This window comes from Lates calcarifer, unplaced genomic scaffold (genome assembly GCF_001640805.2).
Source record: "Lates calcarifer isolate ASB-BC8 unplaced genomic scaffold, TLL_Latcal_v3 _unitig_1623_quiver_2515, whole genome shotgun sequence".
In the NCBI taxonomy this organism is placed as follows: Eukaryota; Metazoa; Chordata; class Actinopteri; family Centropomidae; genus Lates; species Lates calcarifer.
Genome location: NW_026115654.1, coordinates 1 through 13,389, shown reverse-complemented (window position 1 = coordinate 13,389; position 13,389 = coordinate 1). Strand labels below are relative to the sequence as shown.

General features: G+C 40.2%; 1 protein-coding gene across 1 annotated transcript; it reads left to right on the top strand.

Moving 5' to 3' along the window:
* Window positions 1-503: 503 nt before the first annotated feature.
* LOC108889722 (cingulin-like protein 1) lies at window positions 504-7,167 on the top strand. Its single transcript, XM_018686348.2, has 14 exons — window positions 504-632; window positions 729-833; window positions 1,015-1,073; window positions 1,488-1,635; window positions 1,723-1,827; window positions 1,917-2,069; window positions 2,332-2,499; window positions 2,592-2,765; window positions 3,198-3,287; window positions 3,373-3,456; window positions 3,704-3,822; window positions 3,932-4,040; window positions 4,651-4,814; window positions 5,053-7,167. The coding sequence occupies exons 2-14, from the start codon at window positions 753-755 to the stop codon at window positions 5,171-5,173; spliced, it is 1,575 nt and encodes a 524-aa protein (XP_018541864.2). The 5' UTR covers window positions 504-632; window positions 729-752; the 3' UTR covers window positions 5,174-7,167.
* The last annotated feature ends 6,222 nt before the right edge of the window (window positions 7,168-13,389 follow it).

The window sequence follows — 13,389 nt, the reverse complement described above, 5'->3', positions numbered from 1 at the left end:
ATTAAAGATTAAAGCAGTAGTTCAAACATTTTTGTCTTTTTTTCTCTGATTTCTTCTGACATTTCCCATTAGATGTTTTAATTTAAGTAACTGTTAGAAGTTTAGAAGTCAAATTGTCCAATATTTCACAAGAGAAAAGACCAACAAATGAAAATAAATGTGTTTATTTGAACATTTTTTTCCACTTTGATTAATCATCTCACAACCCTTAAGATTTATAGCTGCTAACTGTTAATAAATCTATTAAAACGAGCTCCACCTTGAGCAGCTAATGTGGTAAAATCAGTCACAGAGAAGATCTTTCTGCAGAACTTTAACTTTAAAACTTCAACTTGTATAAATGATTTTGTTTGTTTTAGTTCTTTATACTGTTAGAAATAATCTTAATGTCATATAAACATGGTAAACCAGTCAGATAAATGTGGAGTTTACACTGACGATCACAGATTCTCCTCCCCTCCAGGTTCAGGGTGGACTGTCTCCCTCCACCTCGGAGATGAACCTGTACAGCTTCAACAGTCGCAGCACCAGTCCAGTGGGCATCCCCACGCCCACCCTCACCTCCCCCGCCCCGGTTCTCCGCCTACGACACTCTGGTGAAGAGGAGGGCCGAGGTCAACAACACACACACCGTACGTCTGCAGACAGATAACACACACTCTCCCACCGGCACTTCCACACTTTATAAAGTGCTTTCATGTTCACGGTATGTGTGTGTATATTTACAGCAGGTGGTGCCCACCCACTACAGCATGCGCTCTGCCACTCTGGGGGCGCCTAACAGAAAAGACTACATCGAGGAGCTGACCAAACAGCTGGACGCCTGCCAGAAGGTCGGTCTTTATCAGGCTGATGCTCTGCTGTGACAGTGTGATTCCTGATGATGGAGGATTTTAAAGTAGATTTTAGTAGACACATACAGCAGCTGTGATTTGAGCTGATTTTATATTCTAGTAATGTTAGTTTAATATAATATGAATCTAATATTTTGGATGATGTGTGTTTTGTCTTCAGCGTAACCAGTTCCTGGAGGCAGAGAGTGTAGAGATGGAGAAGGAGAGGAACCAGATCAGGTCTGTCTCTGTCTTTCTTTCTTTCTTTCTTTTCTGTCAGTTTTTCTTTCTCTTTCTCTTTTTCTCTCTTTCTCTTTCTCTTTCATTCTGCCTCTCGTTCTTTCTCTTTTTCTTTCTTTCCTTCTGTCTTTCTTTTTTCTCTTTCATTCTTTCTTTCTCTTTCTCTTTCTTTCACTTTTTTCTTTCCTTCTTTCTCTCTCTTTTTCTTTCTTTCTTTCTTTTTCTTTCCTCTGTCTTTCTCTATTTTCCTCATTCTTTCTTTCTCTTTTTTCTCTTTCATTCTTTTTTCTTTCTCTCATCTTTTTCTTGTTTCCTTCTCTTTCTTTTTTTCCTTTCTTTCTTTCTTTCCATAGCTAGTGTTGACCCACTGCAGTCTGACTCCCTCTCTCCCTCCCTTCCTCCCTCCCTCTGCAGGTTTGAGATGCGAGGTCTTTTGGTGAACAACGAGGACCTGCTGAGGACCAACACTCAGCTCAACAATGAGATGAAGAGGATGAGGGAGCAGATGCTGGAGATGGAGAGAGAGCACCAGTCCATGGGAGAGAGATACAGAGAGATGGAGGTGTGAAGGATGGATGAATGGATGGATAGACAGAATGATGCTGTAGCTGTAACTGTACGTATGAACGATGACTCTTGTCTTGTGCAGATTGAGGTGAAGGAGGCCCGGGACATGATGGTGGAGGCCAACACTCAGGAGTACGCCTTCAACTTCCTCCAGCAGTCGCTCAAAAACAAGCTCCAGGACGCTGACGTACGTACACAGAATTATTTGTCATTTGTTGGTGCGTTCAGGTGATCGTGGGAATCTCCAGAGCTCTGAACTGTGTTGTGTGTTTTCAGGAGAACCTGGAGAGGCAGACGCAGCACGCTCAGGCTCTGGCTGAGAAGCTGTGGCTGGCAGAGAGACAGCTGGAGGAGCTGGAGGTCGACAAAGACACCAAAGACAAGAGGACGTCTGAGCTCAACAGCACCATCATCAGACTGGAGACAGAGGTACAGACACTCTGTCTTCAGACGTCTGGCTTTTATTTTACAGGTTTCCCCTGAAATCACCTGCAGAAGAACGAAATCAGAGAAAAAACAAACACAAAGTTGAGAATTACTTGAGTTAAAATCCTGACTACTGCAAAATCTGACACCTAATTAAATATTCATTTATGATTGCAAACTTTACCCCAGATGTTCACTGGCCTGGATGCATAGATAAAAGCAGGTGTGTGTACATACAAATATGTAACAACCCGTGTGTTTCCAGCTGGCCGAGGCCCTGCAGGCATCCACACAGGCCTCAGCAGAGATGAACCTGCAGCAGAAGCTGCGTGAAGACGCCCAGCACAGGGTGGACGAGCTGGAGGAGTCTCTGCTGGAGAAGGACCAGGAACTGCAGAGGCTGCAGAACCTCGTCAGCAGACTGCAGGGAGAGGTCAGACGCTGTCAGACACGTTTAGACGGAGCCTCAGCCGCACTTTAACACAACATATTTAACCCTGTATGTTGTTACGTGTGTGTGTGCAGGTCTCTGGTAAACTGATTGACAAGGAGCAGACTCTGGAGGAGGAGATCCAGCTGAGAGAGAGGATACAGCTGCAGTGCAAGCAGGCGGAGAGGACGGTGGACGACCTCCACATGGAGCTGCAGAGCACGAACCAGGCCAGAGACGACCTGGCCAAACAACTCAAACAGGCTCAGGTACTGATGGGTTAACACACAGGCAGTGACGCTCAGATGCTAATCCTTTTCTTCCTTTGATAAATCAGCAATAACACAAAACTACCTGTTAGTATCAGCCTGTAAGGGACTACAGACCTGTAGCTTGGCTGACAGTGACTGAAAAAGATATATATTGGATTATATTTTTTAATTTCCTGCACGTTTCTTCCTTAAATAGCATGCGTGACTCAGACAGAGATGTCCACTTAAATTAATCAGTCGTGAAAACCATCAGACTTTGGGGTTAATGGAGCATTAATTATGCAAATCCTGTTTAGCGATCACTGCGCTAATTCCATAAACCCAAATATTCATCATGTCCCTATTTCTGAAGATAATCTGCCCCATCCTCATCCTGAGGACTGACCTCAGATCAGAAGCTGAACTCATCACGCTTTCTGTCTCGTTCAGGAGAAGATGATCGACCTGGAGAGCGATCTGGAGGAGCTGCACGACAGCGAGCAGAGATGGGCTGCCAAACACAAGAGAGCCATCGAACAGGTGAACACAGCGGAAACAGGAAATGAGTTCACTATAAATAATCATTCTAGTTGGTTATTGACACGTGTTGTGTGTTTCCTCTCAGACGGAGCAGCTGCAGCTGAAGTTGATTCAGGAGAAAGATCTGAACGACCAGCTGGAAACTGAGAAGGCTGTCATGGAGAGACAGGTACTGTCTGTGTGTGATGAGCAGTTTTTACTTCTTCTTCTTCTTCTGGGCTAAATTTAACACTGTTGGATCTTTGAATCACTTTCTGTCTTATTCAAACTGTCTGGACGTGTGCTGAACTTTTCAGGTTCATGTTAAAGATAAAGATGGAGACATTTGGAGACAATAAACCAGCGGAAGTGGGGAAAAGAGAGACAAGTGTTTGAAAATACTTCATCTCTAATTTCATCTCTTTCCGTGTGTGCAGCTGCGTGAGCTGCGTCTGGAGGTGGACGAGCTTCAGAGCTCCAGGGTTCAGGAGGACGTCATCTCCAGGGCAGAGAGCAGAGTCAAAGAGCTGGAGAACTCTCTGAGGACCGAGGAGAGGTCAGTCATGTGACCTTTTAGAGTCATCTTCTCTGATCACAAGTTAGCTGTGATGTAAAGTGCAGGGGAACAGGACGTTGTCGGTTGATTGTTTGTGTGTTTTGTGCAGGAACAAAGCCGTCCTGACAAACACCATCAGTAAACTGGAGAGGAGGATCAACGAGCTGAGTGATCAGATGGAGGAGGAGCACAGGATAGCGACCGAACAAAAAGACCTGGTGAGAAACACACACACACATTCACACTGAGATAGAAGCGTAGATACACACTTTGCCCACATGAGAGCAGTAGAGTGCTGCAGAGCTGATGATCATGAGTCAGATAATCAGAAATATGAAGGATTTTTAGAAGCAGCAGCAAATTCACTGATTGGTTCTAAAATATAAATATAGAATAAAGCCGCCGGAAGAAAAGTGTGTATTACTGTAAAAACTTCAATTCAAAGGTTTAGATTTTGGCTCTTTCTGGTTCTTTATTGTCATAGATTTACATATTTACACATTTGAAGATTTTCTTTCAAAATGAAATCACTTTGAGCATTTTTAATAACAGCCAATGTAAGACTTGTATCCCTCCCCTTTAAATATTATTTTTTTCCTTCAAGGCTGCTGTGCTTTGCTGCGTTTTTAGACATTCTTAGTAGATTCCCTTATTAGGAATATATCACTATCCTGTGAGCATCTTAGGGCCATTTCTTTCTGCAGTATTCCCTTTTTAGCTTTCTGTTTTTGGACACAAAAGAAATGAGCCCAGAGTTTGTTTTTTAACGCCTCAACTGTTGCCGGACTCGTTTTGTCCGAACTAACCTGGAGCTCTGTGATCTTCTAGATGACGCAGAGGATCCGCTCTCTGAAGCGTCAGCTGAACGAGGCCGAGGAGGAGGCGAGCAGGAAGGAGGCGCAGTACCGTCACACCCAGAGGGAGCTGGCCGAGGAGAGGGAGACGAGCGGCCGGCTGCAGAGGCAGCTGCTCGACCAACATCTGCAGACAAAGTACGAACTCCATACAAACTATAAAACACGCGTGTTTTATAGTTTGAGGGTTAAGCAGTCGTCTCCTGTAGGCTTGACTGTGGTTACGAGTCGTTGAAGGGTTGGTTCACTCCAGGTTCTGAGATCTGAGATCTGTCTCTTTATTTATATTTGTCTCCCTCTCTCTTTTTCACACATATTGTCACATAGTTTCCATGACAAAAACTAATCAAACATCATCTCTCTGTCTCTCTAACAGGCGTAAGGAGACTCTGACGATTCGTCAGACTCTGGATAACCTGAGGCTGGACCTGAGCGTTGACGACGAAGACGACGATCTGCAGCCGCAGCAGCAAACAAACAGTGTCACCAAAGTCTGAACCCTCACACTCCACATTCACTCAGCACAAAACACGTCTGTATATATGTTTATTATTTTTTTAAAAGCATAAAACCAACTACATCTTTACACTGACAGTGAAATCTCCCAAAAAAGAAAGTATGGTTCTACACAGATGATCTCTTCTGGCTCTCTTGTGCTAAATTCCCCACAAAGAACTTTGAATTTGGTGCTGACTGTAGTTTATATAGAGGCACTTTTTGAGACCAGTAGCTGCATTTAATCATCAATACTATTACTGATGTTGAATTGTGTGCTTCCCTGTGGACAATGTTGTTTAACTCACCCACTCTGTGTAGCAGTGGTTACACTTGAAACTGATTGGAATTAATTAAGTGGAAGTGAAGTCTGTCTGTATCTATAATCAGCACCAAAATACATGGTTCTTTCCTGGAAATTAAAGAATTTATTTGGAAATTAAGGACTCTCCTGGTGACCTGCAGGAAATAAAACACCAACCAATTTTACTAAAAATCATAAAAAGTGACTGTAGAGAAGCCGGACATCATTGTTTCTCACTAGAATCGTGATTTTCTTGTTTTCTTTTACATGAAAATAAATTTGCATGCGCTCTGTGCTGAGAGATACTGACAGATACAGTGAAGGGGAAACCAACTGGTGACAGTAATGAGATGATGGAGATTTGATTAAGGTGCCATGCAGGTTTGAATCTGCTGTTGTAGTTTTGGAGTGTGTCGACCAAGCCTTAATTCTGGATGGACACTTCAGTTTGATGTTGTTCAGACTGGGATGTCACTTTCACTTACGTTTTGAACTTTCAGAAAAGAAAGCGCAACTCAGACAATCACTGGCTATCAGCTTTTGTTTATATCCAATGGAGCTTTGCTGACCGCTCTTTCATAAGGAGGGATTTTCTCTGTTAGAAAAGTGTTTAGTTTAACGTGTACCACATTCTTCTGCAGTATTTGAACATATTCCTCACTGGTTGTCGACGTATTCCAGGGTAATGACAGAAAACAAGGATTAGCTGCAGAACCGGGGACTTTGGCTGCGATTGGAGCTGTTTTTGAATCACACACACAAACAATTAATTTATATTGAACTCTTTTTATGTGTTTATGTTGTTTTTAGGATTTAAAGATTATTGAGTTTTCTGTATTTGCAATTGCTTGTGGGGAAAAAAATAATTTTAGATTATGAAATGATTTTAGAGCAGGTATTTTTAGGGGGTTTGCTGCTGTATTAATGTAACTTACTGTGCCTCCCACATACAGTATCTGTTCATAAGATTTAAGGAATAAGATTAGTATCAATAAAGAATACCAAAAAAGAAAATCTCATGTCACACTTTATAATAATGTCCATTGATTGTATTTTATCCAAATTCAGTTAAAACGGGCAGAAATCCAAAATAAATAAATGTCTAAATAATTTTGGATATGAGATGTGTGGAAGAGGGAAAAAAAAGCAAAAATATTTTATTGTGTTAGAAACACAGTTTATATGCTATGTGGTTTTCTGTACCATCTGTTTAATGTTCTCTATGCTCTTATTTTGGAAGAAATTACTTCTTTTTTTGTGACAGGGCTGGGTTGTTAAATTCAGATCAGTAGAAAACGAGGCTCGTTCTGGTTTAACAGTCTTCTGCATGTTTTTTGTTTGAAGCTTGGCATCTGTTAGAAAAACATGAAGCTAATATTCAGATGTTCGTATGTTTACACGTGTTGGTGTATTTTGCTTTTTGGAAAGAGGAGCATAAATCACAAGTTTCATATTTCAGCTGTTGGGAATATAATTACTACACAGTGACACTAGTGTTTTTTAAATCTTTTCTCATAAAAGAAAGTGGCTATGTCTACAGATTTGTAAAAAGAAATTAAATACACTGACTTATTTTTGTAACTTCACTTCACATTTGGTTCTTCTGTTCTCAGGTATTTATTTTTGTTTTGTTTTTCTTATTCTCTCTTTCGGTGAGAAGTTTCTTGGTACAAAATGCAAATAAATTCTTCTCCACTGTGAATTCTCGGTATTATGTGTGTGTTTATTTCTTGATGTAACTGGGTTAAAAATATCTTAAAATACACATTTATAAAAAGAGTGAAAATAAAGGTATCGTTATTGATAAAGTTAAACAATGTATCATAAAGATCATATCATGATCACGTCTCTATTATAATGTTTCTTCGATATACATACCGGTAATTCGACCAATCAGAACCAGCTGCTAGGCGGAGCACAATGAGCCGACCAATCAGCGTTTCTCTACCGATGTTGGCTGACGTGTTACGTCATTGACGGCGACGCATGGCGTCATTGAATATGGCCGGCGGCGGGGAGAGCAGAGCAGAGCCGGCGGACAAACAATGTCGGAAAAACGACTGAAAGTAAGGAGTAAAACCAACGTTTGAATCGTTACTTTATCGCTTTGTGTTTTTGCACGGAGAACAAGTCTGAGTCTTCAAACAACCTTTGGAGCTGTTTTTTCCAACACGATTGAAGCCGGACGCCCGGCAAACCTGCAGCGCGGAGGTAAGCTAACAAGCGTTAGCCTGCGCTTTTAAGTCCTCCCTCAGTCCTCTCTAAGAGCTGGTAAAAGTGCGTTTATGTTGTTTCTCCGGCTAAAATGGCCGAGACATAAGGTGGACGGATGAAATGTCGGCGGTCGTTTGTTTATTTGCGGTCGCTTTACAGACATCCTGTGTCTCTCTGTAACGTAGTCTTCCATCTTGTTCATTTTGAGTCCATTCGTGGCAGTTTAGCATCAAGTTGTGATCGTTTTGCATCTTTGTATGGTCAGCTTTTTGTCTCTTTGTGTTCATTTTGCATTACTGTGTGTCTCAGGTTTGTGTTTCGTTGTGGCACATTTGCGTCTTTGCTTTGTTTTGCCTCTGTACTGTGTCTCTTTGTATTTTTGTGTCTGTGCCTAGTATCTGACCATGGTCATCCATTGATCCTATGTTGTGTATTTAAGTGTTTAAATTTGTTTGTGGTGATTTGATACTATTGAGTACAGTGTTATTTTAAATACAGATTGGGATATTAGATTTGGACTTCCATAATAACTACATCAAACCTAAAGAGAACTAAATTTAAGCTTTGAAAGTGAAAATTATGTTTTGAATTTTTTTTATCTTAAATAATGCTCTCTCTGAAAATAGTGTGAAAAAAGTGTGATTGTGCTTCAGTGGAGGGTACCAATATTTTTGGCCATTACTGCATATTTGCTTCAATGATTAAATCAGATCATTTCAATTTTATTTATATAGAGCTAAATCTCAACAAAAGTTATCTCAAGGCACTTTTCATATAGAGCATGTCTAAACTGTACTCTTTATGATATTCACAGAGAGTGACCCAGCAATTCCCACCATGAGCAGCACTAGGCAGCAGTGGCAAGGAAAAACTTAATTTTAACAGGCAGAAACCTCGAGCAGAACCAGACTCAGGGTGGACAGCCATTTGACTTGACTGGTTGGGTTGAATTAGTTGATAGATACATAATTAATGATTCATTTAGTAACTTTGTCCCAGATATTTGTTGTCGCTGGTTCTTCAGGAGGTGATGACAGTCAACTGTTCCATTTTCTGAAACGGGCATAAAGATGTGAAAAAATGTCATAGGCACAAAAAAGTTTTGTTAGATGGTCTGGTCTGGTCCAACTGTAATGGTGAATGTTTATCTGTGTTTTCATGGTTAAACTGTTGAGGAATCGGTAGTAGCGTATTGATCATTTTCTTTCATATGTTTCTCTTTGATTTCCTCCAGGTGTCACCACTTTGTCCACAACATCGTCCACAATTGCAGAGACATGGTCCATGATCGGAGAGACATTGTTGAGGATGAGGGAGACATTGTCCACGATCAGAAACATTGTCCACGATCACAGAGACCTTGTCAAAGACGAGAGAGACGTTGTCCATGATCAGAGACATTGTCCAATGCTTCGCAGAGCTCTGCGCAAGAATCGGTAGAGACACTGTGGTTCCTCGATTCGACGGCATGACCGCGATCATAGAGGCATTGTCGATGATCACAGAGACACCGTCTATGATCTCCGAGACATCGTCCACGATCACAAAGACATTGCCCATGGTCGCAGAGATATTGTCCATAATCTCAGAGACATTGTCCGCGATCACAGAGACGTAGTCCACAATCGCTGAGACATCGTCCACGATCGCAAAGACATGGTCCACGATCGGAGAGACATTGTTGAGGATGAGGGAGACATTGTTCACGATCAGAGACATTGTCCATGACTCGTGGTGACTCGGTCCCCGATTAGTCGGCATTGCCGGCGTTCAGAGACATTGTCAATGATCGCAGAGACTTTGTCCATAATCTCAGAGACATTGTCCGCGATCACAGAGACGTAGTCCACGATCACGGAGAGTCTTCGTACAATGAAGAAGTTCTTTGAGAACAGGACAGAGGCCTCCAGGTAATTCACAAACACCTTCACATCAACTGTCCAACACAGAGCACTGACATTAAACTGGTTATCTTCTGTATTCAATACTGTATATCAGCAAAGCATAATCATAGAAGTAATCTGCTAAATAAAAGTAATGTTTAAGTAATTTGTATTAATAGAAGTAATGTAAAAGTAATTAGCAATATCAGAAGTAAGATGTGATAGTCAAAGTAATGTGTTACTAGATGTAGTTTACAACATTAAAAGCCAACAGTAAATTTAGAAGTAATATGTAACAAGAAAAATTATACGTAATGGTAAAAGTAATGTAATATTAGTGGAAACAGTAATTCTGTAATATAAAAGCAGAGCAGAAGTAATTGTAATCTAAAAAGAAAAAGTAAAAATGCCATGTTATAATAAGAGATCAAAAATGCCACAGTATAGTATGTGGTCAAAAATGTCCAAAAATGTCATTGTAGAGTAAGGCAAAAAAATGTCATTATACTAAGGCATGTAAAACCATCAGATGTTCTGGTTCAGCTGTAATGGTGAATGTTTATCTGTGTTTTCATGGTTAAACTGTTGAGGAATCGGTAGTAGCGTATTGATCATTTTCTTTCATATGTTTCTCTTTGATTTCCTCCAGGTGTCACCACTTTGTCCACAACATCGTCCACAATTGCAGAGACATGGTCCATGATCGGAGAGACATTGTTGAGGATGAGGGAGACATTGTCCACGATCAGAAACATTGTCCACGATCACAGAGACCTTGTCAAAGACGAGAGAGACGTTGTCCATGATCAGAGACATTGTCCAATGCTTCGCAGAGCTCTGCGCAAGAGTCGGTAGTGACACTGTGGTTCCTCGATTCGACGGCATGACCGCGATCATAGAGGCATTGTCGATGATCACAGAGACACCGTCTATGATCTCCGAGACATCGTCCACGATCACAAAGACATTGCCCATGGTCGCAGAGATATTGTCCATAATCTCAGAGACATTGTCCGCGATCACAGAGACGTAGTCCACAATCGCTGAGACATCGTCCACGATCGCAAAGACATGGTCCACGATCGGAGAGACATTGTTGAGGATGAGGGAGACATTGTTCACGATCAGAGACATTGTCCATGACTCGTGGTGACTCGGTCCCCGATTAGTCGGCATTGCCGGCGTTCAGAGACATTGTCAATGATCGCAGAGACTTTGTCCATAATCTCAGAGACATTGTCCGCGATCACAGAGACGTAGTCCACGATCACGGAGAGTCTTCGTACAATGAAGAAGTTCTTTGAGACCAGGACAGAGGCCTCCAGGTAATTCACAAACACCTTCACATCAACTGTCCAACACAGAGCACTGACATTAAACTGGTTATCTTCTGTATTCAATACTGTATATCAGCAAAGCATAATCATAGAAGTAATCTGCTAAATAAAAGTAATGTTTAAGTAATTTGTATTAATAGAAGTAATGTAAAAGTAATTAGCAATATCAGAAGTAAGATGTGATAGTCAAAGTAATGTGTTACTAGATGTAGTTTACAACATTAAAAGTCAACAGTAAATTTAGAAGTAATATGTAACAAGAAAAATTATACGTAATGGTAAAAGTAATGTAATATTAGTGGAAACAGTAATTCTGTAATATAAAAGCAGAGCAGAAGTAATTGTAATCTGAAAAAAAAGTAAAAATGCCATGTTATAATAAGAGATCAAAAATGCCACAGTATAGTATGTGGTCAAAAATGTCCAAAAATGTCATTGTAGAGTAAGGCAAAAAATGTCATTATACTAAGGCATGTAAAACCATCAGATGTTCAGGTTCAGCTGTAATGGTGAATGTTTATCTGTGTTTTCATGGTTAAACTGTTGAGGAATAGGTAGTAGCGTATTGATCATTTTCCTTCATATGTTTCTCTTTGATTTCCTCCAGGTGTCACCACCTTGTCCACAACATCGTCCACGATTGCAGAGACATGGTCCATGATCGGAGAGACATTGTTGAGGATGAGGGAGACATTGTCCACGATCAGAGACATTGTCCACGATCGCAGAGACCTTGTCAAAGACGAGAGAGACGTTGTCCATGATCAGAGACATTGTCCAATGCTTCGCAGAGCTCTGCGCAAGAATCGGTAGAGACACTGTGGTTCCTCGATTCGACGGCATGACCGCGATCATAGAGGCATTGCCGATGATCACAGAGACATCGTCTATGATCTCCGAGACATCGTCCACAATCACAAAGACATCGCCCATGGTCGCAGAGATATTGTTCATAATCTCAGAGACATTGTCCGCGATCACAGAGACGTAGTCCACGATCACACAGTGTTTTCGTACAAGAAGCAGCTCTTTGAGACCAGGACAGAGGCCTCCAGGTAATTCACACATAGCTTTATGTCAACTGTCCAGCACAGAGCACTGACATTAAACTGTCTATCTACAGTATTCAATACTGTATATCAGCAAAGTATAATTATAGATGTAATTTGCATCAATAGAAGTAATGTAAAGGTAATTAGTAATATCAGAAATAAGATGTGATAGTCAAAGTAACGTGTTACTAGGTGTAGTCTACGACATTAAAAGTAATACGTAACAAGAAAAGTAATATGTAATGGTAAAAGTAATAGAATAGAATAGAATAGGCTTTATTTTCATTGTACAGTAGGTTATTACTAAATTGTGTGTGCCCCACGCAGCAAAAAATATTAGTAGAAACAGTAATTCTGTAATATAAAAGCAATGCAGAAGTAATTGTAATCCAAAAAAGGAGTAAAAATGTCATCTTATAATAAGAGATAAATAATGCCACAGTATACTATGTGGTCGTAAATGTCCAAAAACGCCACAGTAAAGCATAAATTTTTTTTTTTTAATGTCGTCATACTAAGGCATGTAAAACCATCAGATGTTCTGGTTCAGCTGTAATGGTGAATATTTATCTGTTTTAATGGTTAAACTGTCGAGGAAAAGGTAGTTGTGTATTGATCATTTTCCTTCATATGTTTCTCTTTCCTCCACATGTCACCACTTCGTCCACAACATCGTCCACGATTGTAGATCTCTGATCTCTGAGACATCGTCCGCAATCCCAAAGACATTGTCTGCGATCACAGAGTGTCTTCGTACGATGAAGAAGTTCTTTGAGGCCAGGACACAGACCTCCAGGTAATTCACAAACAGCTTTACATCAAACACAACACAGCACGCTGACATTAAATTGTTTATCTTCAGTGTTCAGTTTATCAGAAAAGTATAATAATGGAAGTAATCTGCAATATTAAAATAATATGTAAAGATTCTGTATTAATAGCAATGTAATAGTAATCAGCAATATTACAAGCAAGATGTGATAGTCAAAGTAATCTCATACTAGATGAAGGCATCAAAATTTCTTAGAAAAGTGGGCATAAAGATGGCGTCAAAGACCATGAAAAAATGTCATAGTATAGTAAGACATGAAAATTGGTCAAAAAATGTTATAGTATGATATGGTGTCAAAAACCATAAAAAATGTCATAGTATAGTATGGCGTCAAAAATGGTAAAAAAAAGTCATAGTATAGTATGGTGTCAAAAACCACCAAAAAATGTCATAGTAAAAAAAAAAAAAAAGTATAGATAATGCAAAAAAAAAAAAATGTATAGTATAGTATGGCATCAAAAACCATCAAAAAAGCATAGTAAAATGGGTCAAAAACCACCAAAAAATTCATAGTATAAGTATGGCATCAGTAATCAAAAAATGTCATAGTATAGAACGTCAAAAACCACCAAAAAATGTCAATAGTATAGTATGGC